Here is a 14497-nt window from a genome sequence, read left to right on the forward strand (position 1 = left end):
CACGAGAGCTCCATCTCAAACAGAGAAAAAAAGAAAAGGTGGGACCAGAGCTCAGAGGATAAAGGCACGCTGTGGTGTATGTGCCCACATAGAATGTGAGACAGATATTGGGGTTCAACCTGAAGATCAGAAAAGCAAAGCGGCCAAACCACTAGAGAGCTCTTACCTCTATGAAATCTTCAGACTGAAAAGGGAGCGAGTTCCTGTCTCATCCTGCCTTATATTCCTCTCTAGAGCGGGGATTAAAGGTGTGCACCACCACCACCCGGCCTATGGCTAACTAGTGTGGCTGCTGGGACTAAAGGTGTGTGCACACAGTGCCTGGCCTGTATGACTGGCTGCTGTGGCTGTTTTGTGTTCTGGTCTTCAGGTAAGCTTTATTTAAATACAAGTGAAGCATCCCTACAATATTAATCCTTTAATGTGTCTTGCGGTAGCCGTTGGGTTTGGAAGTTCCTTTGTAGATGCGGGATAAACAACCATTGCTCACACGGGGTGCTGTGTTTAGATGAACAAGATGCTGGAATGGTACCGGCAGGATGGCAGAGTGGGTAAAGGTGTTGATGTACAGGCCTGAATACCTGAGTTTCATTCCCAGATCTCACAGTGCGGCAAGAGAGGAACAACACCCAACTGTGGTTCTCTGTCCTTCGGCTGACACAGGTGTGCCTGTAGAACACACACACACACAGTTTTAATGTTAAAAAGTGCTCTGCAATTGAAGAGATCAAAATACACTTTTCAAGATGTCCTTGTGCCCAAGCCTGTGTTCTCAGTTCTTTGGCAAAGTCCAGCTCCCCAAGTCTGAAAGACTAGGCTAGGGTACGGGTTCCAATATGTCAATAAAATAAAAGGTTTAATCAATGTGGCCATGTTCAGAAGTGCAATCATTATTTCAGCAAGGTGCTTCAAAACACTCATTGCTTGAGGGGACAAGTCGGACCCCATAAGATGACTGCCCCTGCCTCCTTGGGACTGGGTGATCCGACCAGACTGTGCTGTTCTTGCAGTCCAAGGTGACTGAAGAGCAGGGACACTGGCTAGAGGCTTTCTGGTGCGCCAGGGGAGGGGGTCTAGAGCAGCACATTATTGAAGCTGTGTCTGAGATGCCTCAGTTACTCCTGTCCTTCCTTCTGCCTTTACCTGCTCAGCCATCTACAGCCTAAGATGCCAAGCTTTCACCTTCTTAGCCCCCTCATAGACCTAAGTGAACCAACACATGTCTTAGTTTGGGGTTTTTATTGCTATGAAGAGACACCACGACCATGGCAATTCTTATAAAGAAAATACTTAATCGAGGTGGCTGGCTTACAGTTCCAGAGGTTCAGTCCATTCTCATCATGATCCAGTGCATGGCAGCATACAGGTAGATGTGGTACCTGTAGCTGAAGTCTTGCAGGCAACAGGAAGTTGACTGACTATCACACTCACACACACACACACACACACACACACACACACACACACACGGAGGGAAGCCTGAGCAAAATAGACCTCAAAGTCTGCCCCCACAGTGACACACTTCCTCCAACAAAGCCACACCTCCTAATAGTGCCACTCCCTTTGGGGGCCATTTTCTTTCAAACCACAACACCGCTTCAGCAAAACCAGTTTCTAAATTTAATTTCCTATTACACTCTGTAATCCAAGCTACTTGGGAGACTGAGCCTAGAAAACTCAAAGCAGAGGTTCAAGACCAGCCTGCACAATGAGCAATATAGTTAACACCTCATCTCAAATAATAACAATAATAATAATAACCTATTCTGCAATTCTGACACAGTTAAGTGAACGCTCTTGAAAAGCAGATTCAGAAGGATCACTCACATCTGTGGAACAATTTTGTTTGTTATGAGTGTTTCACCTGCATGTAGGTCCGGTGGCCTGGGGGTGACAGAACTCCTGGAACTACAGTTTTTGAGCTACAAGTTGATCTACAAAACCAGTAAATGCTCCTGACTGCTGGGCCATCCTTCCAGCTCCCACCATCCCATGGGGTGGGAAGGGGGTGGAGAGAAATAGAAAGAGAGAGGGAGGGAGATACTTTCCAGTAGAAGACACACTAGAAGGGAAGGAATCATCGTTCGCTAAGGATTAAACTTAAACAGGAATTACTTACAAATGTTCGCATAACTCATCTTTTAAGCTTTCTCAAATATTTCTCAATTTACTATTATTTATATAACCCATTATAATTATCTCTTTTTCTCCGGCTTTTTTTTTTTGTTTGTTTGTTTGTTTTTGTTTTTGGAGACAGGGTTTCTCTGTAGCTTTGGAGCCTGTCCTCTCTCCGGCTTTTTAAAAAAGCAAAGGCTCCAGTACCGCGTAAAAGTTATATTACCTTTTCCTTCTGTTTCTGTTTTATGTCACCTAAACTCTGTGACCATAGAGTCGGAATTTCCCCTTCATCGACTGAACAATGCGTGCAAAAATAGGACTCTTAGGATGTGCCCTCCAGAAGTTTAAAGATGTGTGTAGCTAAGTGTCGAACCCTTATATTTACACAGCGCACTGCCAAAAATACTGCTAATGCACCGCTCAGAAAATGGACCTTTACCAAGTCGAGAGCAAGCTGAGCATAGAAGAGCATTTTCCTACGATCTAACCGGAGCCGGCTCCCAACTCCACTGACCCCCCTTGGTGGACGGCCCGCTCTACCCGGTGAGCACCCCGCCCGGTGTGCAGCCGGCGGAGGTCACTCCTGAGCGCCAAGGGTCCGGTCACCAACCGGCCTGCACGCTTCTCGCGAGAAGACAGCCGCACAAGCCACGTCACTCCGCGCCGGAACCAACTTATGAGGGACAACCCGCAGCCGGCCGCTTTGTGGGTAGGACTTCCGCCGGAAGGGTGGTCGGCCTGCGAGCTCCGAGTCAACTTCCGGCTGGTGATCTGGGGTTCGGGCTGGCGGGCTGGCGGGGCCGTGGGGACGCCCGTGGAGATGGCTTGCGCGACCGCGCGGTCCCCGGCCGACCAGGACAGGTGGGTCCCCTGGAAGGCTGGCCGCCGTGCCGCCGGGCTCTGGCTTTCTCCCCCGCCGAACCCCGTGCACCGCGCTCCGCTGCTGCTGCGGCCGGCTGTGGCTGACGTTAGAGAAAGTCAGGCCGCGACGATCGCTGCTGCGCTAGTGTCGCTTTCAGAGAGGCTCGCCTGGTGTCTGCTGAGTTTTTCCTTGTCGTGTAAGAGCGCGTCCCAGCCTCGGGAACTCTTGACGGGCGGTGTGTCAACTAACAGTCGCCGCATTGTTCTGTGTTGAATAATGTCTCTGCGATGACAATGAAGTTGTCCGCTTTAAATGACCACTTAAGTTACCAGCTGTGCTTTTTTGTGTGTTTTGTGGCAGGTTTATTTGTATCTACCCCGCTTATTTAAATAATAAGAAGACCATAGCGGAGGGGAGGCGGATTCCCATAAGTAAGGTGAGTGGGTGACGTCGGCCGATGAAGGCTTGGGGGAGGTCGCCTCGTTATGGCCACGACAGCCCTTTGAGAGTGAATTAAGAGCACAGTAGCCAAGATTTGCAGCGTCTCCCATAACATTGGTGAGACCAGAAAGGCACGAAAGACACTTGCAAAATGAAATGGGATTCGTAATGACCTGTTTGTAAGTTAAAGGAGGTGCCTGTAGAATTCTCACGTTTGAAGACCAAGATTATGACCGCCTTCTCAATAACAGCACAATGTGCTTGATGCAGACTCAATGTTTTAACGTGAGTTAAAATAGGAATAAAGGTTTGTACGAAGTGCAGCTTTGTTGCGTTTTGTCTAAGGAGTATGAAGTCACTTTCAAGTTAGTACTTTTGGGAAGTAGATGTAGGAGATGGGGTGTAGCTCCGTGGTATACCCATTAGTCCATCATGTGGAAGCCCCGCTAAGTGAGGGCACGATTAGGCACGTTGTTGGAGTTAGCTGATCTGTTAATTTAAGATTAGAAAAATGCTCAGTGCTAAATGAGAGATCTCACAGATTTTTTTTTTAAAAAAATAAGAAAGGGTTTCTCTGTGTAACAGCCCTAGCTGTCCTGGAACTCACTCTGTAGACCAGGCTGGCCTTGAACTCCCAGAGATTGGCCTGCCCCTGCCTCCTGAGTGCTAGGATTAAAGGCATGGACCACCACCACCTGACTTTTAGAGTCCTTAAGTTTTATAAACAAATGAGGTCTGAAACAAAGAATTAGCTATTTTTATATGAATATCTCTTGTGTGGCTGTTACTTCGAAGAGAAAAATCCACTTTGCCTCTTCCCAGGCACTGTTGAGATAATACACATCTTGGCACCGTGACAGACTTTGGATAACCACTTCCAGATGCTCTCTGAAATTTTCATTTTTTAAAAGAAAATTCATTGGTGTGTAGCTAACAAACTTAACAAAAGTCTGTACATGCATAAATTGAATAGTTTTCATACAGGGAGCAGAGCTAGTTACAGCACCCATATTTAAGAAACAGTATGCTTGGCCAGACGGTGGTGGTACATCCCAATACTTGGGAGGCAGAGGCAGGCAGATGAGTTGGAGACAAGCCTGGTCTACAGAGTGAGTTCCAGGACAGGCTCCAAAGCTACACAGAGAAACCCTGTCTTGAAAAACAAATAAAATAAAATAAAATAAAATAAATTTTTAAAAAAGTGAGTATGCCAGAAGATTCCTTCTGTCTCTGTCTCCTCCCTGTTCCCACTAATGAAAGGGAACATTGTTCTGATTTCCAACATAACCTACCTTGGGCTGGTTCTTCATTTTCTATGTATGGAATTATTCATTGTGTACTTTTTTATCTTTTTCACAGATCTTTATAAAGTTATGAAATTCATTCATACTGTTACTGGAATTTTTTCATGTTTTGTTGCTTGAGAATGAATGGATGACCTCAAATAGGCCAAGCAAGTGCTCTGTAGCTAAGCAACACCCCAGTGTAGTTTAACTCTTAATTGCTCCAAGCACCATTGACAGTTTTTGTGCTTTAAAGATGTATTCTATTTTTATTGTTGTGTATATATGTAAGTGTCTGTGTGGGAATGTGAAGGCGGGGACCATGATGGCCAGAAGAAAGCAGATCCCTTGAAGGTGGGCTGTGAGCCTCCTGATATGGGTGCTAGGGACTGGACTTGGGTCCTCTGCAAGAGCAGTACAAGCCCTCAACTGCGGAGCCATCTCTCCAACCCCTGTTGACATTTCTGTCAGATAATTGTAGGCGACTGTGCATTTTAAGGTGCATGATAGCATCCCTGGCCTCTACCTGCTAGATAACAATTGCCTTTCCTGAGTTGTCTTGAAGCAGAACTGTCTCCCAACATGACCAAATGTTCCTGGAGTAGAGGGTGTGTAAACTTCCCCTGCTACAATGTATTGCTTAGCGGAACTGCATTGTGTGGATCCCACACTCCTTTCTTCTGTTTCTAGTTTGAGGCTCTTACAGATAGTGCTGTGTACTAAAGAGATGGCTCAGCAGTTGAGAACACGTACTGCTTTTGCAAAAGACCTGTTCCCAGCACCCACATGGTACCTCACAACCCTTTGTAAATCCAGTTCCAGGGGATCCATGGACTCTTCTGGCCTCTATGGGTACTGTACAAATGTAGTGCACAGACATGCACATAAAATAAGTAAATACTAAAAATAAGTAGGACGAATATACAGTGCTACTATGAATATGCTTAGCTTGCCCTTTGCACTTCTGTGGAATATGTGCCTGAATTGCAGGGCCATAGGGAATCGTATGTTCAGCTTTAGGAGGTAACAGTCGGTGTTCTGGAATGCTTATATGTGTTCCCTTTAACCAGCAGTTTGCATTTAGCTTCTGCTGTGTTCAGAATATCATGCTAGGTGCTAGGGGATGTACTGATAGTGTCCTTTCTCTTATACATTTTATGTTGGAAGAGAAAGAAACACACACCTATGTTATTCCTGAGGATTTTTAAAATAAATGGACTTAATAAAAATGGACAGTAGGGTTTGGTCTGTGTTTTGTTTATAACATTAGAAATGATTTACACAACCATATTTACGTAAAACTCAGCTGTTGAGTGGTTTGTTTTTTTTTTTTTTTTTTTAACTGTTCAGGCTGTAGAAAATCCTACTGCTACTGAGATTCAGGATGTATGCTCGGCAGTTGGACTGAACGCATTTCTGGAGGTAGGATGTGAGTCTCTCATCACTGTTTTATGCTCACCTCCTTGATGTAAAAATAACTCTCTGAAAGTCTATTTTTGTTTTCTTTTGTTGGTGTTAGAAAAACAAAATGTACTCCAGAGAATGGAACCGTGATGTTCAGTACAGAGGCAGAGTCCGGGTTCAGCTCAAACAGGAAGATGGCAGCCTCTGTCTTGTGCAGTTCCCGTCACGTAAGCTTTCAGAACGAATGACTAGGGCTCTGGGTTAGTTAGACTACACATCTGTAGCCCCAGCACTTAGGAAGTTGAGGCAAGATTGCAGCAAGTTCAGTGCCTGCGTGGGCTATCGAATGAGTTCAAGACCAACCTGAGCAACTTTGTAAGGCCTCGTCTCAAAGTAGAAAACTTAAGAAATCGAGAGATGAAGCCAAGCAGTAGACTGCCTGGCCATACACAGGGTCCTGGGCTCAAGCCCCGTAGAGCAAACAAGTAAATGGAATCTAAGGAGCAATATTGAAGAAAACAGACATGCTCATAGTGTGGTACCACTCATGTCAATTTAAATATTAATACTACTCTTTACTGATGAATATATGCAATAATACTTACTGATAGAAATGCTTTTTGAAAATGGACTGGAAGGGCTGGAGAGATGGCTCAGAGGTTAAGAGCACTGGCTGCTCCTCCAGAGGTCATGAGTTCAATTCCCAGCAACTACGTGGAGGCTCACAACCATCTGTAATGAGATCTGGCGCCCTCTTCTGGCATGTATGCATGTAAGCAGAATGTTGTATATATAAGAAAGAAAGAAAGAAATTTTTGAAAAAGTATTTTTTTAAAAAAAGAAAATGGACTGGAAGCTAAAATACCCAGTAGTTACCTAGTGGCAAGGAGTAGAGATCGAGGGACTAAGAGAGCACTGAGGGCTGGGAGAGGACTAGAGGTAAAGGTGTTGGACCTGCGTTCAATCCCTGTAGCCCATGTGAAGGTGAAAAGAACGAACAGACTCCACAGAGTTACCCTCTGGCGTGTATGACTACACACACACCAAATGCGTGAATGCATACACAGGATGATGGTTTTAGTTCAAGAACAAAGAATAACATCATCTTTAATACTTTTAATTTTTAATGTATATATTTTAAAGCTGTTCGCTCCGTTTTTCCCTTTAAACTCTTCAATTTTAATTTAATTAACTTATTTGGTTTCTTGAGACAGGGTTTCTCTGTGTAGCCCTGGCTGTCCTGGAACTCGTTTTATAGACTGGCCTTCCTCAAACTCACAGAAATATGTCTGCCTGGAGGGGTGTTAAAGGCATACACTATCGGCCAGGCAGTGGTGGCACACTCCTTTAATCCCAGCACTCGGGAGGCAGAGGCAGGTGGATCTCAGTGAGTTCGAGGCCATCCCAGTTTACAAGAGCTAGTTCCAGGACAGTCTCCAAAGCTCCAGAGAAACCCAGTCTCAAAAAACCAAAATAAGGCATACACTGCCACCACCTGGCTAAATTCTTCAATTTTATTAAAGTAAAAATGATTACATTGTCAGGCTAAATTGACAGTGTAATTGTTTGGTTTTAATGAAATGGATTGGTTCTTAAGTATCACTTGCTACCAGAAGCTTAAGATTCTAATTCAATATAGGGCTGGGGAAAGTGCCTCGGTGGTGAAAACTCACCTAGCAGCACACACTAATGTGGACGGAGGCTGCTTGTTCATTTCCCAGCCGCCCAGACCCAAAATAATCACACAGAAACTATATTAATTACAACACTGCTTGTCCCATTAGCTTATGCATATTTCTAGCTAACTCTTACATCTCATACCAACCCATCTCTATTAATCTGTGCATCACCATGAGTCGTGACCTACCCGCAAGGTTCCAGCATCTGTCTCCTCCGGTGGCTACATGGCGTCTCACTGACTCCACCTACTTTCTCCTCTACCTCTGCTTGGTATTCATGCCTTACTCTATTCTGCTCTGTGATAAGCCCAAAAGAGCTTCTTCATTAACCATAATAAAACATTCACAGCATACAGAGAGGATTCCCATACCAACAGAAATGCTTTCTGGTTTGCGTTTCTCCTCAGCATTTTCCCTTACTGCCTCAAAGGAACAAAACTTGGTACACACACACACACACACACAAAAACATTTTGATTTGAAAAACAGCTAAAAATGTTGAAAGACAGTAAAGAGACATCAAAACTGTGTAGGTTGGTATGTTGAAGCAAAAAAACATAGCTTGTAGTTCAAGCAGGAGTGAGGGGGGGGGGAGAATATTTGGGCCTAACAATGAGGTTCATTGTTACTGTTTTTCTAGGCTAAGAGCCCTGTGTTTCAGTGAAAGGTATATTGATGCTCTATTTTTGATGTGTTTAATCTGTTGAGGTTCATGCCAGTTGCTGGTGCCAAGACAAGAACTCTTGGTTCAGACTAGTGTTGGAGATGGAAGTGCTCACTGAAGCCTCCAGTGTTGCTCCTGCTCTTACACCCTGCTCAGGAGGTGCCCCTTGAGCAGACCACAGTCCTCGGCCATTTGATTTTTAAAATTGCTGTCCAGTTTCTAACCCAATGATGTTCAAGTCAGTGACATGTTATGTCTTATTTCCAAAGATTGTTGCACTAAACCTTGCTTCCGGTTTTTAGGTAAGTCGGTGATGCTGTATGTAGCAGAAATGATACCCAAGCTAAAAACAAGGACACAAAAAACAGGAGGTGCTGACCCAAGTCTTCAGCAAGGAGAGGGCAGTAAAAAGGGGAAAGGGAAGAAGAAGAAGTGAGGTGTGAACGCAAAGCACACGTCCTACTGAGACATGGGCATCTGTGTCTGCGGGAACAGCTTTTGTGTCGTTTAACTGAACTGTGAACATGCCTCCCATCTTCATCCCCAGAGCTAACGATGAGATAAGTTTACATCAGAAGTTTGCATCTAGCTTTTATACTGTAAAAAGGAAAGATTGTGTGTGTAGAAGAAAGAAGAATATTTTTAACAGATAATGACTGTCCCATAAGTTACTTGAAATCCTGTATCTGTTTGTCCTCTCTGTAAACATATATTTCAGGTAAATAAGTTTAATAAAATTTGAAATACACATTTTGTTCACTTTTTAAGTTAATGAAATAAAAAATTAAACTGACTTTTGTAGCTTTCACTTATGAGGCAGTTAATACCAGCGGCGGAGGTGGATGAGAACAGAACTAGCTGAGGTGTGGCCAGTGTAAGTGAAGCAGAGGACGGTCGGGAGGGCAGTGGAAGCTGCACCCTTAACCTGCTCTTCGCCAGCAGTTCTCCTGGAAGCTCTGAGCTTGCTTATCTGTCAGTCTTACGGCCATTGGCTCTGGAATGGAGAGAGCTCAGGGGGTAAAGGGCTTGCTGCACAAACACGAAGACCTGGATTTAGATCCTGGTGCCCACACAAAAGCCAGGTACGGTGTTGTGGGTGAAAGACAGACAGATCCCAGGGCTGAGCTCCAGGTTCAGTGAGAGACCCTGCCTCAAAATATTATGGGGAGTGGAGGAAGACACTTGATGTCAGCCACTGGCCACCTCACACACATGTGCATGAACACACATCACATACAAAACATGTCAAAACCAATGTGACATCACGTGCTATAACATCCTGGAGGTGGAAGCAGGACCAGAAATTCTCAGCTACATACATATTCAGAAATGCTCTCAGCTACATACATATTCAGTTCCGGGTCAGCCTGGACTACATGAGAAATGGCCTCCAAACAAATCAGACATTGTTTCCACCAGAGTTCTCAAAATGACCTGCGCTTGAGTACCTGGAAGTCCACTTTCTTTGAGGAAACTAACTCGGAATGTGATGTGGGAGTCCCCTCTGTATGCTGTGATTACCATTAAGGAATAAAGAAACTGCTTTGGACCTGTAGCAGGGCAGAACTTAGCTAGGCGGGAAAAACTAAACTGAATGCTGGGAGAAAGGAGGCAGAGTCAGGGAGACGCCATGGAGCCACAGCCCGAGACAGATGTGCTGAAATTTTGCTGATGGGCCGCGACCTCGTGGTGATGCACAGATTAAAGGAGATGGGTTAAATTAAGATATAAGAGTTAGCCAAGGGGGCTGGAGAGATGGCTCAGTGGTTAAGAGCATTGCCTGCTCTTCCAAAGGTTCTGAGTTCAATTCCCGGCAACCACATGGTGGCTCACAACCATCTGTAATGAGGTCTGGTGCCCTCTTCTGGCCTGCAGACATACACACAGACAGAATATTGTATACATAATAAGCAAATAAATATTTAAGAAAAAAAAAAGAGTTAGCCAATAAGAAGCTAGAGTTAAGAGCCAAGCAGTGATTTAAATAATATAGTGTCTGTGTGATTATTTCGGGACTGAGCAGCCAGGAACCAACAAACAGCCTCCAACAACAGGAATGCATTTCAAACACTTGGTGTGGTGATGGCTTGGAGCTGTTGTGGCGCCTGTCCTCTGGCACAGCATAACTGCTCTGCTTCCCTCTTGAGCTCTTGAGCTCTTGGCTGCAGTGGGTACCAGCAGGAGGCCTCACTGAAAGCCCATCCTAAAGACATACAGGGAGTTAGGGGGTACTCATGGATCCCACCCCTCCCAGAGGATGTTGGCAGTGGCTGGGGTGGGGCAGTGGCAGTGGCGGTGGTGGTGATGTTTCCTTCTGTAGTATAGTCAATCATCAGTCACCCATGCTCCTGTAAGGAACCTGTTGTGATGATTTGAATAAGAATGTTTTGCATGGACTCATATCTGAATGCTTAGTCCTCAGGAAGTGGCACTACTTGTAAAGGATTAGAATATGTGGCCTTGGAGGAAGTACATCACTGGGGACTTCAAAGGCCCAAGGCAGACCCAGTGTCTCTTCCTGCTGCCTGCAGATCCAGACAGAATTCTCAGCTACTTCTCCAGCACCATGTCTGCATGTGTGTCAACGTACTCCCCACCCACGATGTAACAACTAAGCCTCTAAACTATAAGCAAGCCTCAATTAAATTATTTTCCCTCTGAGAGTTGCCTTGGTCATAGCCAGGCAGTGGTTTAAATTAATTTAAATTAAACTAAAGGGTTAAAGGGTGCAACCCTTTAATCCCAGCACTTGAGAGGCAGAAGCAGGTGGACCTCTGTAACTTCTAGGCCAGCCTGGTCTATAGAGTGAGTTCCAGGACAGGTTCCAAAGCGACGGAGAAACCCTGTCTCAAAAAACCCAAAAAAGAAAGACTTGCCTTGGTCACGATGTCCCCTCTCAGCAGCAGGACACTGGCTAAGACACCAAACTCATTAGCTCACCAAACAGACTTGAGTGAGATCATTACTGTGAACTGTTGGTTTTGTCTGGGGTGAATAGATGTGTGCTCATCTCCCCAAGAAAAGTTCATCTAACAACATTTGCTGCCTGGATGTGGAGCACGACAGAGCTAAGGATGAGTCTGGGGGTGCACTGTCTCCACTGTCAGTGAAGAGCCGTGCAGCTGGGGTATCTGAAGGCGGGGTGCTCGCAGGGCGAGTCCCAATATTGTCATCTTTTCAGCATCAGCAGTGGCATTGCTCCTGTCCCAGGAGAGGCATGCAGCTAAGCAACCCTGACGAAGGTTGAATGTCCCTGGGAAGAATCCCAAGGGCAGCAAAGGAAAAAACACCTCCCAAATGAATGGGGCCCACCTGGTGAGCACAGAGATGCCCCCACAAATGGCCGATGACTAAAGAATATATTACAGGCCTGGAGAGATGGCTCAGCAGTTAAGAGGACTTGCTACCTACCCTTGCAGAAGACCCAGGTTCCAATCCCAGCACCCACATGGCAACTCACAACCTCCTTAACTCCAATGCCATGGTATGCAAAGGTATGGTATGACCTCTGTGGGCATCCAGCACACATGTGGTGCATAGACACACATGCAGGCACTCGCATGAATTTCTAAAGAAAACATACATATCTTACAGTCCTTGAAAGTAGTGTATATGGGACGGGATCTTAAGTAGGCTACGATGTCAGTCAGTGCTGTGTCCTGTGCTCTGGGCAATAAGACGTGCAACTGAGGCTGAGGTATTCCTGGAAAAAATTCCCTGTGTACAGGAGGAACAGACATGTGCAGAGACAGACGTGCAGATGTTAGCTGTGGGGGCCAGCCATGGAAGCTAAGTCTGGGCAGGTCACTCAAAGGAAGTTCTTTACTTCCAACCATTATTATCACCTGGGACTCTGGTCATCGATGAAGATGAATTTAAATGGAGTCTGGAGTCTCAATAGTTTACCCTGAGACAATGCCTGGCAGGCTGAGATTGCCCGACCCCCACCCAAGAGCAGGCCATTCAAAGGAAATGCCTGTCATTCCAAGAACTGTAGATAGGATCACCTGCCAGTGTACCTCACCAGGACACCCCTAGACAAATGTCAACCAATCAGGGGTCCTGAACCTTAGAGACCCCTCATCCCCACATTTACTACTATAAAAACCCAATTCTAATTGAGCTCGGGTTTCTCCGGATATTCCAATACCTTGGACATGCGGAGACCGAGTTTGCAAACTTGATTAAAATAAAGGCTCTTTGCTTTTACATGTTGGCTTTTGTGGGGACCCCATGGATTTAGACATAACATTCGCATCCACACTGGCCTCTCAGTTGGCCAGAAGAGTGAAGAAAAAAAAAAAGAGATGGAGGCATTGACTGGCTCTGCCTCACAGTTGGGGTGCACATGGGAAAGTACAAACAAGGTCTGTGTCAGTTGTCCCTTCCTGGAGCCCAAAACTCAGAATCAGGAAGCAAAGAGGGAGTAGAGGGACAGGAGACAGCCCAGGTCTGACCGTACACACAGAGGAGGGGACAATCCATGGTACAGCATGAAGGGCACTATGAGAGAGAGAATAGTTTGCCTTCAAACTGGATGGCTTGGAAAAGACTTAGTTTGGGTACAAAGATTCAGGTAGCCAACATTGGCCAGAAACAAGCTGAGGCTGAAGGTGACCTTGAACTAACACCCCCCTCCCTTCCTCTTCTAGAGGACTAGGATTACAGGCCTGAGTGCCACCAGTCTGGTGTATGTGGTACTGGGGACTGAGCCCAGCATTCTACCAACTGAGCTACACCCCAGCAGAAAAAAATAAAAGAATGTTGTAGTGATTAGCTGCGCCCATTTTCCCAAATATTGTTTATAAATGTTCTTTTACATTTAAAGGGAGATATGATATAGATATGAATAATTTGCATTGGTATAGATTTTGCTTTATTGATAGAGATTTAAGGTCAATTTTGTTATATGTATATGTATTTCTGATACTGATTAAGGTATTGTGATTGTGTAGTTCATTTAAAATGTAATGTATAATTAGGAAATATAGGTTGTTGATGGATAGTCATCAATAATGGTTAAGCTTGTAGTCATGTTAGATATTCTATATATAGAGAGATATATTTCAGTTAGATAGACATTCTTCATATCTTTCAAAGACTGCAAAATATGGCATTTAATGTTTTAATAACTTAGGAATTTTCATGATAATGAGACACATCTGCTCCTGGCAGCACCAATCTACTTTAAGAAGATGATGGGCATCGAAGAGGATCCTTATGGAGTTTGATAGCCATTTGGGCAAGAAACTGCTCTTGCCTGGACTATTGCATAAACTGGACACAGAGAACCCTCAGAGAGAGGACTACTGAACTTGCCTAAATGTGAGATGATTCTTTGGGGTTCCTGATTCATGAAAGAGTCTGCGAGACATTCTACAGGACACAGCAGATACTGACTGAACTGCCTTTGAAATTTCCTGCTTTATGGAAATGTCTGCTGGAAACTATGGGCCTATAGGCTGAAGATGGATGCCCCAATGCTACAAAGGAACTTTAGGTGACTGTCCAGGCAGCAAGATGTCTCTCTGATTTCTAGAGTTTTGGAAGTAGCTTACTTCTTGTTCACCTAGGTAATATTATATCCTTCTGGAGTCTTTGATGGAGTTGAAGAATAAATAGTTATAGTTTTCCTTAGTTATGATAAAAGATAAAGTAGATATAAATATTGTAACTGTAATTCTTGATAACTGTTTTGTTATATGTAATTTTACTATGTTAAAGTGAAAGCTTTTCTTTTTTTGTTTAAACAGAAAAAGGGGAAATGATGTAGGTGTGTCTTCTATCTATCTGATGATTTCATTGGATAATTAATAAAGGAACTGCCTGGCCCATCTGATAGACCGGCCCTTAGGTGGGTGGAGTAGACAGAACAGGAAGAAGGAAGTGAGGTAGATGGCTCAGTCAGATGCTACGCCTCTCCTAAGTTAGACAGACTGCCATGCCTCTCCTGAGAGAGAGAGATGCGATGGAGCCAGCCACCAGGTCAGATGTGCTGAATCTTTCCCGGTAAGACACCATTCGTGGTGTTACATACATTGTTAGA

General features: G+C 44.8%; 1 protein-coding gene across 1 annotated transcript; it reads left to right on the plus strand.

Annotated features, from left to right (window-relative positions):
* The first annotated feature begins 2819 nt into the window (after positions 1–2819).
* Positions 2820–9199, plus strand: Srp19 (signal recognition particle 19). The gene is made up of 5 exons (XM_038332075.2): positions 2820–2979; positions 3341–3416; positions 6055–6126; positions 6224–6335; positions 8754–9199. Exons 1-5 carry the CDS (start codon positions 2939–2941, stop codon positions 8885–8887), a joined length of 435 nt encoding a protein of 144 aa, XP_038188003.1. The 5' UTR covers positions 2820–2938; the 3' UTR covers positions 8888–9199.
* The last annotated feature ends 5298 nt before the right edge of the window (positions 9200–14497 follow it).

The sequence above is a fragment of the Arvicola amphibius genome, chromosome 5 (assembly GCF_903992535.2).
Source record: "Arvicola amphibius chromosome 5, mArvAmp1.2, whole genome shotgun sequence".
NCBI lineage: Eukaryota > Metazoa > Chordata > Mammalia > Rodentia > Cricetidae > Arvicola > Arvicola amphibius.

Coding starts and splice junctions, on each gene's coding strand:
- Srp19 (XM_038332075.2), top strand. CDS start 2,939: ATGGCTTGCGCGACCGCGCGGTCCCCGGCCGACCAGGACAG. Junction 6,127..6,223: donor GACTGAACGCATTTCTGGAG/GTAGGATGTGAG, acceptor TGTTGGTGTTAG/AAAAACAAAATGTACTCCAG. Junction 6,336..8,753: donor TCTTGTGCAGTTCCCGTCAC/GTAAGCTTTCAG, acceptor TCCGGTTTTTAG/GTAAGTCGGTGATGCTGTAT.